The sequence below is a fragment of the Archocentrus centrarchus genome, chromosome 18 (assembly GCF_007364275.1).
Source record: "Archocentrus centrarchus isolate MPI-CPG fArcCen1 chromosome 18, fArcCen1, whole genome shotgun sequence".
Lineage (NCBI taxonomy): Eukaryota > Metazoa > Chordata > Actinopteri > Cichliformes > Cichlidae > Archocentrus > Archocentrus centrarchus.
In genome coordinates this window covers 1379750-1393467 of record NC_044363.1, presented here as the reverse complement: position 1 = coordinate 1393467, position 13718 = coordinate 1379750, and the positions used below count along the sequence as shown (strand labels likewise).

The following is a 13718-nucleotide window of genomic DNA, read 5'->3' as shown; positions in this document are numbered from 1 at the left end:
GGTGTGAAGGAACCTTTAAGCTCCTTGGAAAAGCTTCCAGAGTGAAAAAGTTTGGGATATTTTTGATAGGAAAACAGTTACTTTATACTTGCTGAAATCTCTCCCACAGTCTTTCAGTCTGAAAAACATGGTGGCCAAAACACCTGAGAGAAAGGGAAGAGACTTGTTCAGGGTGCTGTTGTACACTTTTCACTCTCCTGAAGCTGAAAAAAAAGATGAACCTCTTCTTATGAGCCTGTTATTAGGATGACAATAGCAGGGCTATACTCCTTTATTTGACAGCAGATGAAGACCTTAATTCTTATGATGATTAATAATATCCACCGGCATCAAGGTCACATGCAGATAGCTCCCAATATTTGCAAAACCTCATAAAATTACAGAAGTATTGCATTTTGGTTGCAGCCATGCTGAAACAAACAAACAAAATACTGATGACAGTGTGGCACGCTGACTATTCACAGTATGTAGGCTGGTTGTGTTTGATGGTTAATGGCATTTATTACAGCGTTTGTGTTCATTTTTTTTTTCTATCAAACATTTACAGAATTGTTAAGATGCATATAGATTGTAAATGCACTTCGTTAACAACTTTATTGGAAAGGACACTTCTACATTTAGCTGAAAACATACTAATGAAAACTATATCTACGCTTTATAGTAAAGTACACACATTCACTCCAGGTATCATCCTGCTGTCTTTTTGATCTCTTGGTCTTAGTCCACCTTAAAATGCTTTGGTAGTCCTGGTAATATAAAAAGGTAAATCACAAATGTGCTTCTGGGAAAGTGAAAATAAGCTGAAGCCAAAATTTTTGATTTCAAAATATTTGAATATTAACACCAAAACTTACCTCTGCATTTGTTGAGGAAGGCAGTGAACATCTTGAATGTGACTCTGAAAAAGAACAGATGAAGTACTTTTACTATCAGGCTGTTGGATGAGTAGATACTGTCAGCTACTAACAAAAGCAGTTTCAGTACCTGTGAATTTGCTGCTGTTTCTCTTGTGGGTCACGTATAATAAGAAAGCCATTAAAAGACTCAGAAATGTGGTGAATGCCAAAGCTCCGCTCAACAAATACACTGAGACACAACAGTCTCCCTCAGCTGTGGAGAGTCAGACACCAGGAAACATTAGAGACCTTCTAGCTAGCTCCTCTGGAGGATTATAATATAAGACAACCAAGTTACTCACACTCAAAGTCCAGCTTGGTCCCGTTTCCAAACAGTATGTGTCCACATGAGGCAACAGCACAGTAGTAGGTCCCAGCATGAGACACATTCAGGCTCTTCATTGGCAAGTTGTGGACACAAGTGTGTGTTTGTGTGTTGGTTCTCCTCTCACACTGATCATTTCTGCCTCCATGGGTGTAAATGATTCTTGGGAAAGAGTCTCCTTTGTCTTTGAACCAGTAAACACTGTGTTCTCCATCACAGGTGGCAGTGTGTACTGTACAGTTCAGAGTCACAGAGCCTCCTGGCTGGATGGTCTCAGAGGCTGACTGCTGAACTGAAGCTTGGATGTTTAAATCTGAACCTTTTACTTCAATGATAGTACCCTCTCCAAACTCAAACTTGTACCCATAAGCTGCACAGTAGTAAGTAGCTGAGTCTGAAATGTGCACATTTGTGATCTTTAAGGAGATTTTTCCTTTTTCAGTATAAACTGTGAACCGTGGATCACTCTTGAATTCATCATGAAACGTAGCACTGGTTTCAAACTTGTAAAGACTAGAAATGAGCTTTGGTTTCTGTCCCAAGTTCAGCTTATACCAGAAAAACTTTGCCACATCATCAATTTCATAGAAACAATGCACAGTCACACTGTCCCCAGTGTTAACCAAGATAAAACGTCTTTCTTGATGAACAGACAAGGAGAATGTGAGGTCATTTGTCTGAGCTGAAATAAAATAAGAGACAAATAAGTGCACATTATAGACTCACAATAGCACGGTAGAAGATGAGACTGTAGGTTAAAGAGAAACTTACCCATTTCCCCCAAGAACAAACATGTCAGATAGAAGGCAAACTGTGCAGATGTCATCGTGTTCAAATTGTCACCGTGAATGAAAATATCTCAATCCTGTCTTCACTGTATAGACAGAAGACTGCATTTGATTGGCCAACCAGAGATGACACAGTATGTCCTATTTAGGAAGCCCGGTCACATGCCCACTGAGACCCTGTAGGGTGAAGCTCAGTGTCTTACACATCCAACACCCATAGTGTGATTTTTCTTTTAACAAATTCACAGAGTAAAATATACATGGAGAACTTAATGGTATTAAAAAAATCTATAAGCAATGTAGTAGGAGAATAGATATGCTTGTTTAAAATTGGAAGGTTTTATATTTCATGTAACCTGTCTTTTCTTCTTAAGCTTCCAAGTATTTTTTTTTGTTGTTTTAAGAAAACCTTATCTGTACTCGTATCTATAGTCACCCATTCCAATAACTTTATTGGAAAGGACGTGTCTACATTTAGTTGAAAACACAAGGAAAACTTTAGATAAAAGCATTTTGTATTTTGTATAACGACATATTTTATAACAAGGACGAAACATGCTCTGCTTTGTTACTTTACAGTAAAGTACACACATTCAGTCCAGGTATCATCCCGCTGTCTTCTTGATCTGTTGATTTTGTTCCCCCTTAAAATGTTCTGGAAGTCCTGGTAATATAAAAAGGTAAATCACAAATGTGCTTCTGGGATGGAAAGAAAAGAAAAGAAGCTCAACTCGAGCAGAAATTACCTCTTCATTTTTTGCAGAAAGATCTGAAAATCTTTCACGGGACTCTGGAAAACACAAAATCTTATTAATATATGACATATGCATATATACACACATATTACAACAATAATTACCTGTACAGAAGCAGCGGTTATTCTTGATGATTACAAAGAATAAGGAACTCAGACACAAACTAAGGATAATGGTGAAAACAGCAGCTCCACTCAAGACATGCACTAAGAGAAGAAAGCCCACCTCATCTGGAGATCGAAACAGAAGAAGACGTTAGAGAACCTTATGTGGAATGAGCTGAAAAGGGGACTGAATATTATTTTAATGTGACTTACCCTTGAAATCCAGCTTGATCCCATTTCCAAACAGTATGTGTCCACATGAGGCAACAGCACAGTAGTAGGTCCCAGCATGGGACACATTCAGACTCCTCATTGTCAAGTTATAGAAACAGGTCTGTGTTTGTGTGTTGGGTTTCCTCTCACACTCATCATTCCTGCCTCCATGGGTGTAAATGAGTCCTGGATGAGGTTCTTCAGAGTCTTTGAACCAGTAAACACTGTGTTCTCCATCACAGGTGCCAGTGTGTACTGTACAGTTCAGAGTCACAGAGCCTCCTGGCTGCATGGTCTCAGATGCAGACTGCTCGACTAAAACTTTCATGTTCAAATCTGAATATGTAACACTGACAGTAATGCTCTCTGAAAATGTTGATGTGTGTAAATAGGAACATATACAGAAGTAAGTTGCAGAGTCAGAAATGCGCAAATCTGAGATTATTAGGTGGTTTTGACCTGTTTCAGTATCCAGTGTGAAGCGCGGATCACTCTTGAATTCATTGTGAAATGTATTTTTTTCATATTTATAGAAGGTAGAAATGAGCTTTGGCTTCTCTCCTAAAGTTTGCTTAAACCAGTAAAACCGTGGCGCTCCTTCACTTTTACTGGAACAATGCAAAGTCACGCTGTCCCCACTTTTAACTGATAAAAAATGTCTGTCTTGGTGAACAGAAGAGGAGGATTTCAGGCTGCTCGTCTGAGCTGAAGTGAAATAAAAAAAGACAGAACAAATACAGATTATAGACCCATGAAAGCATAGAAAAATATTTAGACTGCAGTTTTAAAATCACAAACTCACCCATTTCCCCCAAGAACAAACACGTGAGATAGAAGAGAAACGTTGCAGATGTCATTGTCTTGAAATAATCGTGCTGAATGAAAAGAACCTCAAACTTTTCTTCACTCTTCTGAGAGAAGACTGTGCGTGATTGGCCAAACAGAGGTGACACGCATGTCTTTTTTTTTAGGAAACATGATCACATGTTCAGAGCCACCTATAGTGTTAGGCTTAGTGCCTGGAAAAAAATGACGGCAATACTTGCACCCCTAAAATGCAATTATTTGCTTGTGATTATGCTTTTTCGCATGCACAACTTTTGACATACAGTACCAGTCAAATATGTGGACACACTCACCCTGTGTCCACACGTTTGACTGGTACTGTAAATATAATTCCATGGAAAGCATGCAAGTGGGTAAAGTTGAACAGCTTTTTAACGTGAAGTGACGTGTCTTTACTTAGGGTATTTGCAACATTTTAAGTAAATGTTGTCATCTTTACTTTTAATTCCTCAATGAAATATGTTTTAATCTTTGCTTTAACTGTTAAAAAAATGGCAATGCTGCAACTGAAATGTAATGTCCTGGAAATTTGTACTCATTTCTTCAACTGTGTATTTACTAAACTAACACCTTTATATCCTGTTAAAACCCACAGCGCTTACTGCACTAAAAAAAATAGAAAGCAAAAAGTACATGCAGTCAGCAGGTCAGAAACCAATAAATATACACTGGTAGGTGTATAATACTTACAACAGTAAGTATTATGTTTAATTCCCAATGGGGTCTTAGATCATCAGTTTGTGCATCATGCATCATACACGCAATTTTTTTTTTAAGAATATGCATCTGCAATAGCCATACCAGACATGTTATATTTTGTAATGTGTAAGTGTAATGACATTTTATATATAAAAGGTCAAAGGTCAGCTCTACTGTGACACCACTGTGCACGTGTTGTTTCGCAGATGTGCTTTTCAAGCCATTATTCAATGTCATACCTCAGGAGCAACACTGACTGACTGCAACTAATCTTAGTTATCTCACTTCAAAATGATGCGTCTTCAGAGATTCTGAATTAAATGAAAGGTTTTCTTGTTTTATAGGGGTTAAAATTCAAAACTCAAACTTAAAAAGGCCTCAGCACAACCCTGCAGTGTCTTGGCTGACTAATTTAAATAATCTTTGCAGCCCTTCAGTTCAAATTCGGATGAGCGATGGTCTGAAGAAACCTTTTAGCTCCTTGAAAAGGCTTCCAGAGTGAAAAGGTTTGGGATACTTTGGAAAGGAATACAATTATAATTCCTGAAAACCTTATAGGAACCATCTTAACTATCAAGGTGAGGAAAGCAGCAGGTCCTGATGGTATAAGCTCCAGGTTCCTGAGGTCCTGCGCAGACCAGCTGATTGGGATAGTTACACTTATGTTCAACCTGAGCTTAGAGCTGAGGAAGGTGAGGAAGACATCCTGCTTAGTACCGGTGCCAAAGACTTCCCACCCTAGGGACCTTAACAGCTATAGGCCAGTGGCACTAACATCCCACCTGATGAAGACCCTGGAGCGTTTTGTTCTTGCCCATCTGCATCGGGTAGTAGGACCCTCAATGGACACACTCCAGTTTGCATATCAGCCGCGCATTGGAGTGGATGACGCCATCATCTTCCTCCTACAACGAGCTCTTTCTCACTTGGAGAAGCCTGGAAGCACTGCGAGAATAATTTTCTTTGATTTCTCCAGTGCTTTCAACACAATCCAGCCTACACTTCTGGGGAACAAATTGGAAAACACTGGAGTTGACGCCACCTAACATCCTGGATCCTGGACTATCTCACGAATCGGCCACAGTATGTGAGGTCATGTGGCTGTGTTTCTGACACAGCTGTCTGTAACACAGGGGCCCCACAGGAAACAGTTCTTGCCCCATTCCTCTCCACATTATACACTGCCAACTTCTCCTATAATTCACCCACTTGTCATCTGCAGAAGTTTTCAGATGACTCTGTGATTGTCGGTCTCATACGAGATGAGGATGACGAGGAATACAAAGAGCTGATGCGGAGATTCTCAGTCTGGTGTCAAAGGAACCACCTCATGATCAATGCAAGCAAAACCAAAGAGCTGGTGGTGGATTTCCGCAGGCACAAGTGTACTCCTCCCACACCGGTGAACATCCCAGGTATGGACATTGATAGGGTCACATCCTATATGTTCCTGGGTTTTCATCTAAACCAGGGGTGCCCAAACTCGGCTCGCAGGCCGCTTCCGGCCCCGCCCCTTCTGGTCTGTGAATTGATGTCAAAAATAACATACAATTTGGCCTTTTAAGTTACTTTTTTGACATGTCGCTTAACCCTCTTAATTGGAGGGGAAGGCAAAATGTCAAAAAAGTAACTTAAAGGGCCAAATTGTATGTTATTTTTGACATCAATTTGCAGACCGGAAGTAGGGGGTGGGGCTGGAGCGGCCCGCGGGCCGAGTTTGGGCACCCCTGATCTAAACAATAAACTAGACTGGTCAGACAACACCAATACACTTCATAAGAAAGGTCAGAGCAGACTCTACCTGCTCAGGAGACTTAGGTCCTTTGGAGTGCAGGGGGCACTCCTGAAAACCTTTTATGACTCTGTGTTGGCATCAGCTCTTTTTTACAGTGTGGTGTGTTGGGGGAGCAGTATGACTGCTGCTGACAGGAAGAGACTAGATAGGCTCATCAAGAAGACCAGTTCTGTCCTGGGCTGCTCCCTGGACACTGTGGAGGTGGTGACGGAGAGGAGGATGACAAGAAGGTTGTATTCTATGCTGTCAAATGACTCCCACCCCCTTTTATGGAACTGTGACAGCCTTGAGCAGCTCCATCAGTGACAGACTGTTACACCCCAAATGTTTTAGAGAGCGCTATCAAAGGTCCTTCCTGCCTGCAGCGCTGCTCCCAGACATAAGAGTGTTTTACTATGGGGCGCCCAGGTAGTTTAGTGGTGAAACCGGTGACCACATACATATGTCGCGTTGCGTTGCCGTGGGCGTGGGCTCGAGTCCCAGCCTGTCGCCAATTTCCCAGCGTGTCTTGCCCTGTATCATTCCCCCATTTCCTGTCTCCCTCCACTGCTGATAAAAAGCCGCTGTGGCCAAAAATGCAAAAAAAACAAAAGTGCTTTACTATGTACATATCTACACTGGTGACATTTGATTGGTCATATTGTCTATACTGTCTATATTTTCTATACTGTACATAGTGTATACAGTTTTTTTTGTATACTCTGTACTTGTATTTTCTCATTTATTTTTATCTTTTTATACTTTCTTATTGTGTTTTCTTATTGTGTTTATTGTATCTTATTGTGTCTCTGTACAATAGCTTGCCGCTACTACATCGAAATTTCCCCATTGTGGGACAAAAAAAGGGATTTCTATTTATAGGAACAATTCAAGGTCACACTGTCCCCAGTTTTAACTGATGTAAAGCGTCTTACTTGGTGAACAGAAGAGGAGAATTTCAGGGTATTCGCCTGAGCTGAAGTGAAATAATAAACAGAATAAATGCACATTATGGACTCTTGAAAGCACAAAAGCATTTAGACTACTTTAAAAAAACACAAACTAAACTGCTGGACTAAAGTTTTCATGCGGTGTTCTTAAACCTGAACCCTGACAGTAGTGCCTTCTGTAAATTGCAGGATTAACAAACTCCATCTTGCACGGCAGTAAGTACCTGAGTCAGAGATTTGCAACTCTGTTATATGCAAGTGGTTTCCTCCTATTTTGTGTATCTGGGGTGAATCATGGATTATTCTTGAATTCATCTCAAAAAGTACCATTTTCTTTAAATACAAAATATGTAGAGATGTATTTTGGGTTTTTGTCCCAAGACTTTGTTTGTACCAGTAGAACAAGCAAAGTTTTACCCTTGCATCACTGCTAACAGAAAATGTCTCTCTTGCCGATGAGCTTGTGTCAGCTAAAAATGACAATATCAAGGTTCGTTGTGCACTCAGTGCTGGTGAAAAGTGCTATCTAAGTCAAATTTTAAGCAATATTTGGAGTTGCAGCACGGCACAGTCAAACTTACAGACTAAGTCCCACGAAGTGGTGTGAAAGCAGCGGCTAATGCAGTACGCCCTCCAGCACCCAAACAACAAAAGCTGGACTTCGGTACAAAACCAGTAAGTGTCGTGCCAAAAAGTGATCATCTGCCATAAAGTGATTCCTGTCTTTCTATGTGTCATGTATTTACTTATATTGGCAAATAGAGCACAGTCAACATGATTTATGAAGGGCTTATATATAAAATGAAGAAATAACCTGTTTTTCAAGAATCTTTAGAAGTCTGTACCTACATTATAATCAATCCAGTGCTGTTTGGCCACTTAAAATATCTTTATAGAACTGTGATGTTATATTTGCTGTGATTTTGTGGGGATATTTTTTACTGTTTTCATTTATCATCTATTCTTCTCATACTGGCATCAGAGGCCCATTCAATATTTTGTACTGTATGCTGGGTGGGTCTTTCCCACTGGTAGCAGCCTTACACATAACATCATATGCAGGACGGGACTTTCCTCGCCCACAGCGGTGGGGCATCTATCATTCCATACCATGTACTGTGAGGGCCACTCTTCCATTGCTGCGGGACTCATTTATTATCTCAATATTTTACTCTACTTTCCCCATGGCTAATTACTGGCCCTGTTCCTAGGGGCCTCTGATGAGTCAGTGTAACTTCATTTATTACCCCATATATGGGAATATATCTACTCTTATTGCTCACCTATGTTATTTGTACTGTCACTATTTTTACTTTTATTACTTATACTGAGACTATTTTATATTCTGTAGGCCTTCACACTGGTGCATGGAGTCATTATTCACATGTTTTAGATTCCATGTGTCACTTTTATGGCTTGTGCAAAGTAAGAGAAAGCACCACACACACACACACACCAATGGATAGAGTGCTTTATGTTCTCGGAGTCACTGGGCTGAGGGTGAGACCTGTTAGATCTTGGGTGTGCGTTTGAGACTTTTGGAGAGTTGCCAGAGTGAGTGCTGCTCCTCATGACAACTGTAACACTATGTTATACTTCAGCAGTGTTTTATGACAGGTACATTCCTAAAATGGAGTTCAGTAGGCCCCCACCCTCACGCTTTCTGGCTAGGAGGGGGTAGAGATAAGACTTGGCTAAGTGGAGTGGTACAAACAATGTTATCCTAGCAGTAGAAATGTTCATCATTTGTGATACCTGTCTGAACTGTCATAAACCAAAAGGTACCCCTGTGATGTGTGCGCCTTGAACATGTGACTTTAGAGTGGGCGTAGTTTAACCAAAAGACAATTGGCTGAGGTTCAAGTTTCATGGGCTGAGACTTTATGTAAATTAGGAGGGGTCAAAGGCAGTTATCATGTTGAGGATATAAAATGTTTGCCACTCTTTGTATGACCTCACCTCTCTCTGTGCTCTTCTCTTTCCTGTCCTCTTTTCCTTTCCTGTTTCTGCATCTTTCTCTCTCTCTCTGTTTCCCTCTTCTTTCTTACTCTTCTCTGTGTGTATACCTCAGTCTCAACTGTTACTGTCTGTGTTTTGGTTTTTGTCTGTGTTCTGTGTAACTAATATGTCTAATAAACAGCCTGCACCAGAACCTGCTCGTCCCAGTGAGTTTTTGGATATTTGGGGTTTAATTGGGTTTGAATCTTCGGCCAAAAGGAACATGGAGACCCTAAGAAAATGTCACCGACATTTTCTGCAGCCTCCTGAGCCAGATTTCTGTTTAAAAATACATTTTTTATGTCATGGTCCTGGGCCGGTGGCCCAGTGTTTTGAGTTCTTTTTTGTGTAGCTCTGTTTTGTTGTATTTTTCGGTTGTGTTTCTTAGTGTTTCTTTTAGTTTAGATCCTCAGTTTGTTATGGTTAGGTGTTCTGTTAGTTAGTTATTTGTATGTTTTTTCTACTTTCCCTTTGTTCTGGTCTTCCCTGTGTGTTTTGTCCTTGTGTTCTGACCCTTTTCATGTTTTGTCTCCCTTTAGGTGGTTCCTTGTGTGGTGTTTAGGTTCCCTGTGTTTTCTAGTCCTCGTGTTCTGTTAAGTCTGCATGTGTCATGGTGAGTCACTTCCTCTTTTATTTTGGCAGTCCCGTGTTCCCTGTGTTTTGTGTTCAGTTTTGCTTGCTGTGTTAGTTTCATTCATTTCACCTGTTGTGCCCAGCTGTTTCTACTCACCCCTTGTTCCCTCTGTGTATTTAAGGCCTCAGTGTTATTTAGTTTTGTTGTTCGGGTCCTCGTCATTGTAACTCCTAGGTTGATGTCAGTGCTGTGTGTTTTCAAGTTTCGAGTTTCTTTGTGTAGCTGGCTCCTGATCAGCCTTCTTTTGAGTTAAAGCATCTACAATAAAATCTAAGTACTATTTCAGCTCTCGCCTTGTGTCCTGCATTGAGGTCCTCCCTGCCTGCCGCAGCAACCGTGACATTTTAACGTCAATGACAGTTTTTACCTTGATTAAAAAAAAAACAAATATATATATGTCATGTTGCCAAAAGCTGAGTGTAGGTTCTATCTTGTGATAGAAATGCTGTTTATCGCTCAAAATGACTTGATGCCATTCATGAGATATGTTTGACATATGTTTCACAGATTATAGGTCAACAAGTTATTTACACCTGTATAAATACAGAGGATCACTTTTTGACAAATACTGGAAATCGCTTTTTGGCAGACGATCCCTTTTTGGCAGCTGTTGAATGTAGCTAATAAAGTAACTTGTAATGTAACTTAGCTACTTCTAAAATTAAATAATCAGTAAATTAACTAAGATACTTTTTAAAGGAGTAATCAGAAGTCAGATTACTATTTCAAGGTAACTATGTACCTTCTTCTATGTAATGTCACATAGGCCAAAGGGCAAAGTGGTTTTACAAAGAGAAATACTCAACAATAGAGGCTGTCAATTTTTAGCAGTCCTCAAAACTTTTTGATTCAATAGTAAATTTGTAAAAATTCTTAAAAAAATGACAGTACAACCACATAAAAGAGATGCGATGGGTAAGCCACTATCAGTTTTTTTTCTGTAGAAAAGAAAATAGTTAATTTATTTCATTTATTTCATCATTCATATAACAAGTAAGTGCTGTGTGAATAGTCAATAAGAATAGAAAAGCCTTAAATAATTAACTAAAAACACACAAATGTTAAACATATTTGTATTGTTTTGAAGATTTTTTTTCTTGATAAAACTTTATGGATGGCACATTAAGATCCAACACTTTTGTTTGTATCACAAACAGAATGGCAAACACGACTACACATCCATCATTGTAAATTCTTAGTAAACTAGCTGTTATCAGCTTTATGAAAAGGTTTTGAAAGAAAAAATGTTACATTTTGAACCAATACCTACATTTAAGGAGCAACTGTAATGGCAAGATATGACCCATTATAAAAATGAGACTTAGATAAATATAGAATTTAGGTCATAGATACTGACATATGGACACAGGCATGATTATTATGTAGAAACAATACAGAATCTGTTTTGGTTTTGTATATTAAAAATGTGCAGGGTTTGATCATTATTTATTCAAATTTATTATTACCAACAGATCTCATATAAACTTTGCAAAGCTTGTTTCCAGCACACACACTAAAAACTCAAACTGTTTAGTATTTGGCCGAAAACTGAACCTCCAAGATAATACAGAGCTGTGAACATATGTATTCAATGCCTTTGAATGCTGAAGCATATGTATAAAATGTATTTAAAAAAGTATTACATCCACTAAAAGCACTAAAATAAGAAACACGTCCAGTTCTACAGCTTTACACTTGAGTACACACATTCAGTCTTGGTGTTGTTTCTCTGTCTTCGTGATCTGTCAGCCTTGTGGTGCCTTAAAGCTGCGTAATGGATGTTTCCTTCATTTTGTTCTACCTGATAATACAATATAAAATAAAAAATAACAATGAAGAAAAAACTTAAAAATAGGCTAACAACATTGCACCATATTAGAGTTTCAGTGCTAACACCAAAATTTACCTCTGCATTTGTTGAGGAAGGCAGTGAACATCTTGAATGTGACTCTGAAAAAGAACAAATAAAGTACTTTTACTATCATGCCGTGTTGGCTGAGTAGATACTGTCAGCTACTAACAAAAGCAGTTTCAGTACCTGTGAATTTGCTGCTGTTTCTCTTGTGGGTCACGTATAATAAGAAAGCCATTAAAAGACTCAGAAATGTGGTGAATGCCAAAGCTCCGCTCAACAAATACACTGAGACACAACAGTCCCCCTCAGCTGTGGAGAGTCAGACACCAGGAAACATTAGAGACCTTCTAGCTAGCTCCTCTGGAGGATTATAATATAAGACAACCAAGTTACTCACACTCAAAGTCCAGCTTGGTCCCGTTTCCAAACAGTATGTGTCCACATGAGGCAACAGCACAGTAGTAGGTCCCAGCATGAGACACATTCAGGCTCTTCATCGGCAAGTTGTGGACACAAGTGTGTGTTTGTGTGTTGGTTCTCCTCTCACACTGATCATTTCTGCCTCCATGGGTGTAAATGATTCTTGGGAAAGAGTCTCCTTTGTCTTTGAACCAGTGAACACTGTGTTCTCCATCACAGGTGCCAGTGTGTACTGTACAGTTCAGAGTCACAGAGCCTCCTGGCTGCATGGTCTCAGAGGCTGACTGCTGAACTGAAGCTTGGATGTTTAAACCTGAACCTTTTACTTCAATGATAGTACCCTCTCCAAACTCAAACTTGAAAGAGTAGCTGCTTGCACAATAGTAAGTAGCTGAGTCTGAAATGTGCACATTTGTGATCTTTAAGGAGATTTTTCCTTTCTCAGCTCCCACTGTGAACCGTGAATCACTCTTGAATCCATCATGAAATGTAACATTGGTGTCAAACTTGTAAAAAGTAGAGATGAGCTTTGGTTTCTGTCCCAAGTTCAGCTTATACCAGTAAAACCTCGCAGCAACATCCCCTTCATAGAAACAACGCAAAGTCACACTGTCCCCAGTGTTAACTGCTATCAAGCGTCGTTCTTGATGAACAGAGAAGGAGAATTTGAGGTCGTTCGTCTGAGCTGAAGTGAAAGGGGAAAAAAAAACACACATATTATGGACTCGTGAAAATATGGTCATACATTTCAAAAAGACTAATACTGCAGTATACAAAAAACACGCAAAAACTTACCCATTTTCCCCAAGAACAAACACATCAGACAGAGGAAAAATGGCGCAGATGTCATTGCATTCATATTGTTGTGCTCATTGAAAAGAGTATTGATTCTTTCATCTCTTTTAAGAGAGTAGACGGATTCTGATTGGCCACCCAGAAGTGACAGTATACCCTTTTTAGGAAATCTGATGACATGTCAACTGCCTACCACCTATAGAGTCAGGCTGAATGTCTGAGCAATTACACAACAGATGAATACACAAAAGACTTTGCTTTGTAGCTTTGGCTGAAATGTGTTAACTCTAAAATTCACCATCCATAGTAGTCCATAGAATCCTACTTTACAGTATTTAATGCACCAAAGTTCATCTATTTTTTTTGTAAACATTTGTGAGGTAAAACCTCATTAAATCATTAACTAATTTACTGAATATTTAAAAAGAGCAAAATTATCAAACAAAATTACAAATGGCTGGAACTGAATACAAAATGGGTGGGGCTGGACCAGTCTGTCCACCAGCCTGGGGTTAGGGGAGGAGTGGGTCAAGTCTTGCTTTTTTGCTCCAATTTAAGCATAGCTTGTAAACTGTACATAGCTGCCGCTATCTTGATGTGTGGGAAAGGAGGCTCTGATAGGGAACAATCAAACTTCTTTTTGCAGCCAGAGGAGTGATCCCCTGC

The 13718-nt window shown here is 39.5% G+C and overlaps 2 protein-coding genes and 1 pseudogene across 2 annotated transcripts; all 3 read right to left on the bottom strand.

Moving 5' to 3' along the window:
- Positions 1–632: 632 nt before the first annotated feature.
- LOC115797595 (immunoglobulin kappa light chain-like) lies at positions 633–2047 on the bottom strand. Its single transcript, XM_030754194.1, has 5 exons — positions 1993–2047; positions 1199–1903; positions 985–1110; positions 855–898; positions 633–746 (listed from the first exon to the last, which is right to left on the bottom strand). Exons 1-5 carry the CDS (start codon positions 2045–2047, stop codon positions 633–635), a joined length of 1044 nt encoding a protein of 347 aa, XP_030610054.1.
- A 530-nt stretch (positions 2048–2577) lies between these two features.
- Positions 2578–3938, bottom strand: LOC115797384 (titin-like; annotated as a pseudogene).
- Positions 3939–11663: 7725 nt separating this feature from the next.
- Positions 11664–13107, bottom strand: LOC115797348 (immunoglobulin kappa light chain-like). Its single transcript, XM_030753908.1, has 5 exons — positions 13053–13107; positions 12235–12942; positions 12021–12146; positions 11889–11932; positions 11664–11783 (listed from the first exon to the last, which is right to left on the bottom strand). The coding sequence occupies exons 1-5, from the start codon at positions 13105–13107 to the stop codon at positions 11664–11666; spliced, it is 1053 nt and encodes a 350-aa protein (XP_030609768.1).
- Positions 13108–13718: the final 611 nt, after the last annotated feature.

What these genes read in the sequence shown, in the direction of transcription:
- LOC115797348 (XM_030753908.1), bottom strand. Translation starts at nt 13,107, where the DNA reads ATGACATCTGCGCCATTTTTCCTCTGTCTGATGTGTTTGTTCTTGGGG. An exon ending in TTTGTTCTTGGGGAAAATGG is followed by an intron (nt 12,943 to 13,052) that starts GTAAGTTTTTGC and finishes CTTTCACTTCAG; the next exon opens with CTCAGACGAACGACCTCAAA. An exon ending in AAACAGCAGCAAATTCACAG is followed by an intron (nt 11,933 to 12,020) that starts GTACTGAAACTG and finishes GTTCTTTTTCAG; the next exon opens with AGTCACATTCAAGATGTTCA.
- LOC115797595 (XM_030754194.1), bottom strand. Translation starts at nt 2,047, where the DNA reads ATGACATCTGCACAGTTTGCCTTCTATCTGACATGTTTGTTCTTGGGG. An exon ending in TTTGTTCTTGGGGGAAATGG is followed by an intron (nt 1,904 to 1,992) that starts GTAAGTTTCTCT and finishes ATTTTATTTCAG; the next exon opens with CTCAGACAAATGACCTCACA. An exon ending in AAACAGCAGCAAATTCACAG is followed by an intron (nt 899 to 984) that starts GTACTGAAACTG and finishes GTTCTTTTTCAG; the next exon opens with AGTCACATTCAAGATGTTCA.